This window comes from Mustela nivalis (assembly GCF_964662115.1).
Source record: "Mustela nivalis genome assembly, chromosome: 15".
Taxonomy (NCBI): domain Eukaryota; kingdom Metazoa; phylum Chordata; class Mammalia; order Carnivora; family Mustelidae; genus Mustela; species Mustela nivalis.
In genome coordinates this window covers 3,197,978-3,210,446 of record NC_139034.1, presented here as the reverse complement: position 1 = coordinate 3,210,446, position 12,469 = coordinate 3,197,978, and the positions used below count along the sequence as shown (strand labels likewise).

General features: G+C 39.3%; 1 protein-coding gene across 1 annotated transcript in view; it reads right to left on the bottom strand.

The window, feature by feature from the left end:
- PARP4 (poly(ADP-ribose) polymerase family member 4) overlaps nucleotides 1-12,469 on the bottom strand; it is a 130,885-nt gene that overhangs the window by 43,003 nt on the left and 75,413 nt on the right. The window contains 4 exon segments of the mRNA XM_082701631.1: nucleotides 423-522; nucleotides 3,285-3,472; nucleotides 4,133-4,200; nucleotides 5,186-5,381. Of these exon segments, the coding sequence (XP_082557757.1) occupies nucleotides 423-522; nucleotides 3,285-3,472; nucleotides 4,133-4,200; nucleotides 5,186-5,381 (552 nt within the window).

Here is a 12,469-nt window from a genome sequence, read left to right as displayed (position 1 = left end):
GCCAAAGGCAGACACCAAACTGACTGAGCCACCCAGGCACCCCTAGTGTACCTTAATGCCACTGAATGCCACTTATGAATGGTTAAAATGGTGAAGTTTATGTATATTTTGCCAAAATAGCATATTAACTCCAGCAAAACATGTATAATACTTAAGTCACTTTTGATAAAAACACCTCCATGACACTTTATGAAGAAGAAATCAAGCTATTAGGTAGGAGAATGAGCCAATTAAGGAGAATGCATTCCTGCTAGGTGTCAGACGGATATTAACTAAGTAATTGCTTTCAGTAATTTTGTCATTTTCCTAAGTCCCCTTTCCATGAATGAAAACACAGAAGTTACTGTCACTAGATTTGCAAGATGATAATATTTCCATATGTTTAAGCATAAAACTAGAAATAAGATGTTTGAAAAACGTACCTGTTTTTTCCAACTATGTTTGGATTTTGAGTTAAAATACTCAAATACTCCAGCACCGTACTGGGACAAAGTCCTTAAGATATGGCGATTTGCTGTAGAACTGATCACAGGTTACATGTTTTAATTTTCAAGAAATTTTAGACACATTTTGAATTTCATGTAGTTAACAATGTTGACATAGCTCAAAACTCAGTAGAAGAGATACTGCATGCAGAAGAATTAGTCTTTGTAGTTGAGGTGAAAGAGATGAAACTCAGGAAGGACAGTAGGAACATCTGAAGGTTTGGGTAACTTAAGCTCCCACGTATCAGAGAACTTAATTTTTCACAATAGAAAAAAAAAAAAGAGCAGAAATTCTTGACTCCTGGTTTACCAAAGAAGGGAGTAGATGATTCCGAAAAACCTTCAAAAAAGTTAATCAGAGTGCTCGCTTCGGTAGCACATATACAAAAAGTTAATCGGAATACTGACAAAAACATCAACTTCCTTTCAATAAGTGTCATTTACCTAAATTTGATCTCAAAGGCCAAGCATTGGAAGTGTTAATAAAGTATACATCTTAAAATATGATGTGTATCTAGACAGCAAAAGAGAGAAAGAAATCTCTTTCTAGCAAAGATAAGCTTTGCTACTTCAATGGCAGCGTCCTATTAAATTTCTCTCAATAATAATTCTAAAACTATTAACCTTAGGGAGGTTCCTCCTGAAATAGTAAAGACACAATTACTTTTCAGGAAAAGAGCTTTAAAAAATTATTTCTGAAATATTTCTTAGCCTATTGATTGGATTTGTCTTTGGTCTTCAAAATTGGTGGTGATTATAAGCCAACTAGATAATTCCCCTAAGCTATAGTTTATTTGTATTTTATCGAAGTCATTGGCAACTGAGGCTTCTTGGAATCTTTTTTTGCTCCTGCTGCGTGGAGCTCAGAGGACAGTTTGTGACAACATGCAGGATGAAAAGTCTCTACTGGACAACTCCCATATTGCTAGAGTTTGTGAATACAAATGAGCATTATAAAATGAGGCAGAAACATTTAGAAAGGTCCTAAAACCTGACAGAAAATCAGTAAAAATTCCAGCTTCCTCAGGCTGGGTCGTGTCAAAGCACACGTCATTTCCCAAAAAGGTTCATGTCCATTTTCCCCATCACAGCAGCCCCTCCTTATTTCCTTCCTGGCACTTAGGAAAACCCATCTCCCCTTTCAGCTTATTGGATTACTTGCTGCCTATCTCCCTATACACAGCACTGTGGTCCAGCACCAAGGAGTGTCTGTCTCATGACTAGCTCTCAGCAAAGAAGGAATCAACAGGGTCCAGTATCTTCTGCAATGAGCTCTGAGACATAACATTGGCATAGCCTCTGATACCTGGTCAGGGGAGAAAGGGGGGTGTTGCTGTGTCCGGGAAGATAGAACAGGGCACTGGCTCAGGCAGGGAGGGGGACATGTCCCTGCAGCAGGGTAGGGCCAGCCACCCCATGTCCACAAGTTAATCAGGTAAAGCCTATTTAGGAGCAATTCCTGGGGAGTCCACTGTGGGGGGGATAAGTTTCCTGGTTGGTCTGTGGTCCTCAGATTAGAGAAGAAGACGAGGAGCTGTGTCTGAGGAGGGGTAGAAAGAGGGAAAGAGCCCTCTGGGCAGGCAGGTCTGGCTTGGGTACAGCAGAGAGGGCGCTCAAGGGGTGTGGAGGGTCCCAGCTCCTGTAGTTCATAGCTGAGGCCTGAGGAGGACTCCATCCTAGGACAGCACAGTGACCCCAGGAAACACCAACAGCCACCACTCCCACCTCCGCCCCTACCCCCATGTTGAGGGGTGGTCCTGCTCCATGCACTGCCTCAGAATAGGGAGGCCTGGTTATCACTTGCCAGACTGGTGACTATGTGGGGAAAGTCCAGGGAGATGAGAGTGCAGGCATGCTCTTTGCAAACAACAGGCTGGCCCCTTCTGTTTGGTGCTTTCCTTATGTTTACACCATATGCTTTGGTTCAATCCAAAAAAAGCTAACTATAACTGGAGAGGGGGTTCATTCCAACAACCATGGGGGCCTAGCCTCCCAAGAGAAAGATCCTATTTCCATCATAGGGTTAGTAAATGCAGATGTGCCCAGCCACCAGAAAGGTGTGAAGGAGCAAAGAGTCTGGTTGGGGGCTTGCCCAAAGCAGTGGCCCTCAGCCCTGGTCAGGAACTGCCAGGGGAAGGTGTGCGCCTGGCATTGCCAGGTCTTCAGGCTTCTCAGGATAGGTTGGAAATCTGGATTTTTATACAAAACAAAACAAAACTAACATTGACTTGATGCTTGCCAGGTGTTCTTTTTTTTTTTTTTAAAGATTTTATTTATTTATTTGACAGACAGAGATCACAAGTAGGCAGATAGGCAGGCAGAGAGAGAAGGGAAGAAGCAGGCTCTCTGCGAGAGCCCTATGTAGGGATCGATCCCAGAACCCTGAGATCATGACCTGAGCTGAAGGCAGAGGCTTTAACCCACTGAGCCACCCAGGTGCCCCTTGCCAGGTGTTCTTAAGTACTTTTTTTTTCCCCCAAGCAGTGCCAGTGTGTGGGTCTTCCTTACACCACATTTTTCTCACCCCACTGTAGGGCTGGGACTTAACAACTTTTTAAATATGAACTCATTACATTCTCAGAGCAAACCTATTAAACTTATGACATTTTCATTATCATCTTCATTTTACAGATAAGAAGTTAAACAACTTGTCCAGAGCTCTGCAACTCTATGCTCCATATACTGTTAGCAACTTCAAAACTTCTAAAAATCACATGTAGGCCAACAGAGAAAACCTACCCACAGGCTACCTTCCCCCCCCCACAGTGCTCACTGTGTGACTAGATCTCCTGCACTTACCCGATACCGCAGGAGAACAGCCTCGTGTGCTGGACATTTCTTTTCACAAGCTGCAATGTCAGACTCTCATTCTGGAGGTGCCCATCCGATATAAGGAGAATGCTCCGAAAGCCTTGAGAAGGGTACAGTAGATTTAAATATCGGAGTGTTTTCCAGAAGTCCGTATTTCCCATGGTAGGTGTAGCAGACTGGAGGAAATGAAGTGAAAGGTTATTCATTCCACCATTAACTGTAATCATTTACTAAGGCATGTCTCAAAGATGGTTTGGAGATATCATCACTGAAAAGACATTTTTAAAAATTATACATCTGTGGAACAACTATGCTTATAACCTGTTAATTTATTTCATATCACACAGTAACTACAATATTATTGGTTGACTTCTTTGATTTTTTTTTATGGTATTCCTGGGTTTGCTGGCCTGGACTGAGGTGGCAACTAGTCATTCTCAGCTTGTGTCATTTTAAGAAAAAGAAAAAAAAAAGGAATAGAGGAAAACATTCTAACACCATTATGCTGGTTATATTTAGGTGGTAGAACTGTGGATGATTTTTTTTCTTTCTACCTTTCTTAATTTCTAATTTTTTAAATGAGTCCATCTCATTAATATTATATTAATATTATAGTAACATTCATATTATATATTAACATATAATATTAATTATATATTAATCACCATACAATATATTATTATTACTGTAATAATAACAAAAGAGCCCCACTGACATACAAAAACTGAAGGACTAGGGGTGTTCTATTATTGGTCTTGGAGGGAATAAGTCCAGATAGTACCATTAAAACTTGATAGGAAAAGACCCAAGAGATGAAGGACAGTTCTTTTACTTACCATAATGAACTCTGATGGCATATTATTGCTTGTGATGGATTTAGGATATGAAAATAATTCCTTGTAACCTGTGTGATAAGATTGGCATTGAGGTGCAGCTCTTAAATACTCACTTTATTGACCACTAACAATCATGTTTGATAGTTTAACATATAAACAAAAACTTCACCACAGTATTCCTTCAAATAATTAACGTGTGTTGAAACTATGCACTTTTCTGTGTAAAATGTTCTGAGTAAAATCACATGTGTAGACCTCTGTTCTGTCGAAGATGGCTCATGCAAAGAAAGATGTGGGGCATCCCAACAGTGTAGGGCATGGCCACCAGAGGGACACATTCTCCTTCCAGGCCCTTGGTACCCCAGCCTTACTTGATCTCTGCCCCCAGCAGTAACAGATGCTAGCTCCTTCATAAAAGGGCTCAGTCTTTTGCTGAATGGCACAGAAGAATCCATAGGATGTGACTATCCCCTCACTCCACTCTGGTTCCTTCTCTCATTCCTAAAATACCTTCTTCTGTGGCTGAGATGTCCTCAGGCCCCCACCTGGAGGATGGTGTTACTTTTCCTCTAAAAGGGCTGACCTGATGCTTCCTGAAAGAAAGCTAGATTTTTCTGCTACTGTGTTGACTTTAAGTGTTCTGTCCATATCGTTGGGACCCGCATACATGTTAAACCAAGTGTCTTGCATTTGGTTCAGCTGGTGGTAACCTAGTAATATTCATACAGTGCTTGCTCTCTAACAGGAATTGTTTTAAATCCTTTATGTGCATCAGCTCAGTACTTACAACAACACTATTAAGCAGGAACTATTACTCTTATATTACAGATGAGGAAAGGTTCAAGTAATTTGCCCAAGGTGACATATAGAGCTAGTAAGTGGTACAGCTGGAATCTGAATCTAGGGACCTAGCTTGAGTGTTCTCTGGTTCTTGAACTCCATGCTATGCTACCTCTTACTCCACAGATGAGGTCAGGCACCAATAGCCAACAGCTCTGCTCATGTCAATATTCAGGAGGAAGCACACTTTCAGGGGGACCAAAGAACACTCACCTGTGCCAAACTTGACAATATTTATCTTTTGCTTCTTACCCATCAAGGACAGTGCATATAAGGCAATTTGCTTGGCTTGCAAGAATGTTGCACCTTCCATGGAATTGGAGCAATCAAGACAAATAATCACTTCACTGTTTTCAGCTAGGTCAGGGACTGTGATACTGAGATCTGGTTGAAAAACAAGCATGCAGGCCTAAAAACAAAAAGAAGAAAGGTGCTGGGTTGATGTTTATCATAACTTAAACTGGTCTGGCTTGTTTATATTGGTATAGGCATGCCTTTAAGATACTGCCAGTTCAGTTCCAGACCACCAGAGTAAAACAAATATCATTAACAAAAAAAATAGTGAGTTAAATAATTTTGGATTCCCAAAACACATAAAAGTTATGCTTAGGAGGAGTCAAAGTGGCAGAGAAATAGCAGGCTGAGATGACATCAGGTAGCCGGAGATCAGATAGATAGCTTATCAAACCACTGTAAACACCTACAAATCCAAAAGAGATAGAAGAGAATAAGAGCAACAATTCTAGGAACAGAAAATCGACCACTTTCTGAAAGGTAGGACTGGCGGAGAAGTGAATCCAAAGCAATGGGAAGATAGACCGCGTGGGGAGGGACCGGCTCTGGACTAGCAGCAGAATAACGGAGCACAAAATCAGGACTTTTAAAAGTCTGCTCCACTGAGGGACATCACTTGGGAGGCTAAACTGGGGTGAAGCCCATGTGGGGTCAGCGTGGCCCCAGGTCCTGCAGGGTCACAGAAGGATCGGGGGTGTCTGAGTGTCGCAGAGCACGCAGCTTTAGAGTGGGGAAGCGGCTACAGCAATGAAGCCGAGGAGTGAGCTCTCAACTCGGCGTTACCTTGAACTGTAATCCGTGGCATAGGCCAATGTTCTGTGAGTGAGGTCCCCACAAGATCCGGGGAAACATCCCCTGGGAGAGCTCAAGAATCTGCAGGGTTTGGAGACTCCAGGTGGAGCTGTGTGCCAGAGATAGAGACGCTTGGTCACAGGCTGGCTGAGCTCGGAGCAGGGTCAGAGGCCAGGGAGACAGGATTGAGTGAGTGCTTTTATCTGAGGGCGCACTGAGCAGTGGGACCCCGAGCTCTTCCCTCCTCTGGGCCAGAGATTGGGAGGCCGCCATTTTCATTCCCGTCCTGTGGAACTCTATGGAAAGAGTTCAGGGAACAAAAGCTCTTGAAAGCGAACCTGAGTGGATTACTTAGCCTGGCCCCTGGTAAGGGCGGTGCAATTCCCTCTCGGGCAAAGACACTTGGGAATCACTACAACAGGCCCCTCCCCCAGAAGATCAACAAGAAATCCAGCCAAGACCAAGTTCACTTACCAAGGAGAACAGTGGAATTCCAAAGGAGAAAGCAAAGAGAAAGCAAAGCATGGAATTCATGGCTTTCTCCCCTTGATTCTTTAGTCTTGCAGCTAATTAATTTTTTTAAATTTTATATTTTTTTCTTCTACAAAATCTTTTTTTAACCTTTACCCTTTCCTCTTTTAACGTTTTTTAACTAGTTTATCTTAACAAAAACTTTCATTAAAAAAAAATAATAATCTTTTTTGAACCTTCATTATTATATTCATATTTTACCTTTCATTGTCTCTAACTTTATTTTTGTATACACATAGGGTTTTTTCTTCTAAAAAATTTGGGGTATGACTTCTTTTAATAGATCAAAATATACCCTAAATCTAGCTCTGGGCTTGTTCTAGTCACCAGCCTGAGCAAATTCTCTCCACTTTCTTTTTCTTTATTCTCCCAACCAACTTAGTTTATCAACTCCATTTTTAGAAATTTGAAAAAAGATATATATTTTTCATCTTTATAGGCATATTCCATCCCTTCATTGTGTTTACCCTTATATGTTTTTCATTCTTTAAAATTTTGGGAGGTAGTTTCTTCTAAGAGACCAAAATACTCCCAAAATTAAGGGGTGACCCTGTTCTGGTCACCATTCTAATATATATATAATATTATATATGATATATGTAATATAATATATACATAATATATAATTACTATATAATATATAATTAATATAGTAATATAATTAATATATATAATTATGTATATATTATATATAATATATTATACATTTATAATATATTTATTTTTTCTTTTTTATATTTTTTCATTATTTGTTTTCTTTTTCTATTTTTTTTTCTTTTTCTGAATTTCTTTTTCTCCTCTTTCTCCTCCAGGGATTTGGGGTCTCTTTTGATCTGGTCAAAGCACATTTTCCTGGGGTGTTTGCCACCTTTTTAGTATTTTATTTGCTCGTTCATATATTCTTATCTGGAAAAAATGACAAGGTGTAAAAACTCACCACAAAAAAAAAGAACAAGAGGCAGTACTGAAGGGTAGGGATCTAATTAATAGGGACATTGGTAATATGTCAGATCTAGAGTTCAGAATGACGATTCTCAAGGTTCCAGCTGGGCTCAAAAAAGACATGGAAGATATTAGATTCTCTAATAACCCTCTCCAGAGAGATAAAAGCCCTTTCTGGAGAAATAAAAGAACTAAAATGTAAACAAGTTGAAATTTAAAAAAAATTATTAATGAGGTGCAATAAAAAATGGAGGCTCTTACTTTTAGGATAAATGAGGCAGAGGAAAAAATTAGTGATATAGAAGACCAAATGACAGAGAATAAAGAAGCTGAGCAAAAGAGAGACAAACAAATACTGGACCATGAGGGGAGATTTCGAGAGATAAGTGACACTATAATAAGAAACAACATTAGAATAATTGGGATTCCAGAAAAAGAAGAGAGAGGAGAGCAGAAGGTATATTGGAGAGAATTATTGTAGAGAATTTCCCTAATATGGCAAAGGCAACAAACATCAAAATCGAGGAAGTTCAGAGAATCCCCCTCAAAATCAAAACCAATAAGAATAGGTCCACACCCCATCACCTAATAGTAAAACTTACAAGTCTTAGCGACAAAGAGAAAATTCTGAAAGCAGCCCAGGAAAAGAAGTCTGTAACTTACAATGGTAAAAATATTAGGTTGGCAGTGGACTTACCCACAGAGACCTGGCGGGCCAGAAAGAACTGGCATGATATATTCAGAGCACTGAATATATTCAAGAGATAAGAGATAAGATGAAATAATATTAGAGATAAGAGATTCAAGAGATAAGAGATAAGATGAAACAATAAGAGATAAGATGAAATAATATTAGAGATAAGAGATTCAAGAGATAAGAGATAAGATGAAACAATATTAGAATAATTGTGATTCCAGAAGAAGAAAGAAAGAGGGGAGCAGAAGGTATACTGAAGCAAATTATTGTAGAGAGTTTCCCTAATATGGCAAAGAGAACAAGCATCAAAAATCAAGGAGGCACAGAGAACCCTCCTCAAAATCAATAAGAATAGGTCCACACCCTGTCATCTAGTAGTAAAACTTATAAGTCTTAGTGAAAGCAGCCCGGGACAAGAAGTCTGTAACATACAATGGTAGAAATATTACACTGGCAGCAGACTTATGCACAGAGACCTGGCAGGTCAGAAAGAACTGACATGATATATTCAGAGCACTAAATGAGAAAAACATGCAGCTAGGCTATCACTGAAAATAGAAGGAGAGATAAAAAGCTTCCAGAACAAACAAAAACAAAAACAAAAACTGAAGGAATTTGTAAACACCAAACCAGCTCTACAGGAAATACTGAAAGGGGTCCTCTAAGCAAAGAGAGAACCTAAAAGTAGTAGACCAGAAGAACAGAGACAATATACAGTAACAGTCACCTTACAGGCAATACAATGGCACTAAATTCATATCTCTCAATAGTTACCCTGAATGTAAGTGGGCTAAATGCCCCAATCAAAAGACACAGGGTATCAGAATGGATAAATAAACAAAACCCATCAATATGCTGCCTATAAGAAATTCATTTTAGACCCGAAGACACCTCCAGATTTCAAATGAGGAGGTGGAAAACAATTTACCATGCTAATGGACATCAGGAGAAAGCTGCTGTGGCAATCCTTATATCAGATCAATTAGATTTTAAGCCTAAGACTACAATGAGAGATGAGAAAGGGCACTATATCATAATCAAAGGGTCTGTACAACAAGAAGCTCTAACAATTTTAAATATCTATGCCCCTAACATGGGAGCAGCCAACTACAGAAACCAATTAATAACAAAAATCAAAGAAACACATCGACAATAATACAATAATAGCAGGGGACTTTAACACTCCCCTCACTGAAATGGACAGATCATCCAGGCAAAAGTTCAACAAGGAAATAAAGGCCTTAAATGACACACTGGACCAGATGGACATCACACATATATTCAGAACATTCCATCCCAAAGAAACAGAATATATATTCTTCTCTAGTGCACATGGAACATTCTCCAGAATAGATCACATCCTGGGTCATAAATAAGGTCTCAACTGGTATCAAAAGATTGGGATCATTCCCTGCACATTTTCAGACCACAATGCTCTGAAGATAGAACTCAATCACAAGAGGAAATTTGGAAAGAACCCAAATACATGGAGACTAAACAGCATCCTTCTAAAGAATGAATGGGTCAACCAGGAAATTAAAGAAGAATTGAAAAAATTCATGGAAACAAATGATAATGAAAACACAATGGTTCAAAATCTGTGGGACACAGCAAAGGCAGTCCTGAGAGGAAAATATATAGTGATACAAGCCTTTCTCAAGAAACAAGAAAGGTCTCAGGTACACAACCTAACCCTACACCTAAAGGAGCTGGAGAAAGAAAAAAAAAAGCCTAAATCCAGCAGGAGAAGAGAAATAATAAAGATCAGAGCAGAAATTAATGAAATAGAAACAAAAAAGAAGAAAAAAAATCAATGAAACTAGGAGCTGGTTCTTTGAAAGAATTAATAAGACTGATAAACCCCTGGCCAGACTTCTCAAAAAGAAAAGAGAAAGGGCCCAAATAAATAAAATCATGAATGAAAGAGGAGAGATCACGACCAACACCAAAGAAATACAAAGAATTATAAGAACATACTATGAGCAACTCTACACAACAAATTTTACAATCTGGAAGAAATGGATGCATTCCTAGAGACACATAAACTACCACAACTGAACAAGGAAGAAATAGAAAACCTGAACAGACCCATAACCAGTAAGGAGATTGAAACAGTCATCAAAAATCTCCAAACAAAAGCCCAGGGCCAGACGGCTTCTCAGGGGAATTCTACCAAACATTGAAAGAAGAATTAAATCCTATTCTCCTGAAACTGTTCCAAAAAAATAGAAATGGAAGGAAAACTGCCAAACTCATTTTATAAGGCCAGCATCACCTTGATCCAAACCAAAGATCCCATCAAAAAAGAGAATTATAGACGAATATCCTTGATGAACACAAATGCGAAAATTCTCACCAAAAGATTAGCCAATAGGATCCAACAGTACATTAAAAGGATGATTCACCACAACCAAGTGGGATTTATTCCAGGGCTGCAACGTTCGTTCAACATCCACAAATCAATCATTGTGATATAACACATTAATAAAAGAAAGAACAAGGGGCGCCTGGGTGGCTCAGTGGGTTAAGCCGCTGCCTTCGGCTCAGGTCATGATCTCAGGGTCCTGGGATCGAGTCCCACATCGGGCTCTCTGCTCGGCAGGGAGCCTGCTTCCCTCTCTCTCTCTCTCTGCTTGCCTCTCCATCTACTTGTGATCTCTCTCTGTCAAATAAATAAATAAAATCTTAAAAAAAAAAAAAGAAAGAACAAGAACCATATGATACTCTCAATAGAAGCTGAAAAAGCATTTGACAAAGTACAGCATCCCTTCCTGATCAAAACTCTTCAAAATATAGGGATAGAGGGCACATACCTCAATATCATCAAAGCCATCTATGAAAAACCCACCGCAAATATCATTCTCAATGGAAAAAAACTGACAGCTTTTTTCACTAAGGTCAGGAACATGGCAGGGATGTCCTTTATCACCACTGCTATTCAACATAGTACTAGAAGTCCTAGCCTCAGCAATCAGACAACATAAAGAAATTAAAGGCATCCAAATCAGCAAAGAAGAAGTCAAACTATCACTCTTTGCAGATGATATGATACTATATGTGGAAAACCCAAAAGACTCCACTCCAAAACTGCTAGAACTTGTACAGGAATTGTGTAAAGTGTCAGGATATAAAATCAATGCACAGAAATCAGTTGAATTTCTTTACACCAACAACAAGACAGAAGAAAGAGAAATTAAGGAGTCAGTCCCATTTACAATTGCACCCAAAACCATAAGATACCTAGGAATAAATCTGACCAAAGAGGCAATGAATCTATATTCAGAAAACTATAAAGTACTCATGAAAATAATTGAGGAAAACATAAAGAAATGGAAAAATGTTCCATGCTCCTGGATTGGAAGAATAAATATTGTGAAAATGTCTATGCTACCTAAAGCAATCTACACATTTAATGCAATTCCTATCAAAGTACTATCCATCTTTTTCAAAGAAATGGAACAAATAATGCTAAAATTTATATGGAACCAGAAAAAACCTCGAATAGCCAAAGGGATATTGAAAAAGAAAGCCAACGTTGGTGGCATCACAATTCCGGACTTCAAGCTCTATTACAAAGCTGTCATCATCAAGACAGCATGCTACTGGCACAAAAACAGACCCATAGATCAATGGAACAGAATAGAGAGCCCAGAAATAGACCCTCAACTCTATGGTCAACTAATCTTCGACAAAGCAGGAAAGAATGTCCAATGGAAAAAAGACAGCCTCTTCAATAAATGGTGCTGGGAAAATTGGACAGCCACATGCAGAAAAATGAAATTGGACCATTTCCTTACACCACACACAAAAATAGACTCAAAATGGATGAAGGACCTCAATGTGAGAAAGGAATCCATCAAAATCCTTGAGGAGACCACAGGCAGCAACCTCTTCGACCTCAGCCGCAGCAACATCTTCCTAGGAACAACGCCAAAGGCAAGGGAAGCAAGGGCAAAAATGAACTATTGGGATTTCATCAAGATCAAAAGCTTTTGCACAGCAAAGGAAACAGTTAACAAAATCAAAAGCCAACTGACAGAATGGGAGAAGATATTTGCAAACGACATATCAGATAAAGGACTAGTGTCTAGAATCTATAAAGAACTTACCAAACTCAGCACCCAAAGAACAAATAATCCAATCAAGAAATGGGCAGAGGACATGAACAGACATTTCTGCAAAGAAGACATCCAGATGGCCAGGAGACACATGAAAAAGTGCTCCATATCACTCAGCATCAG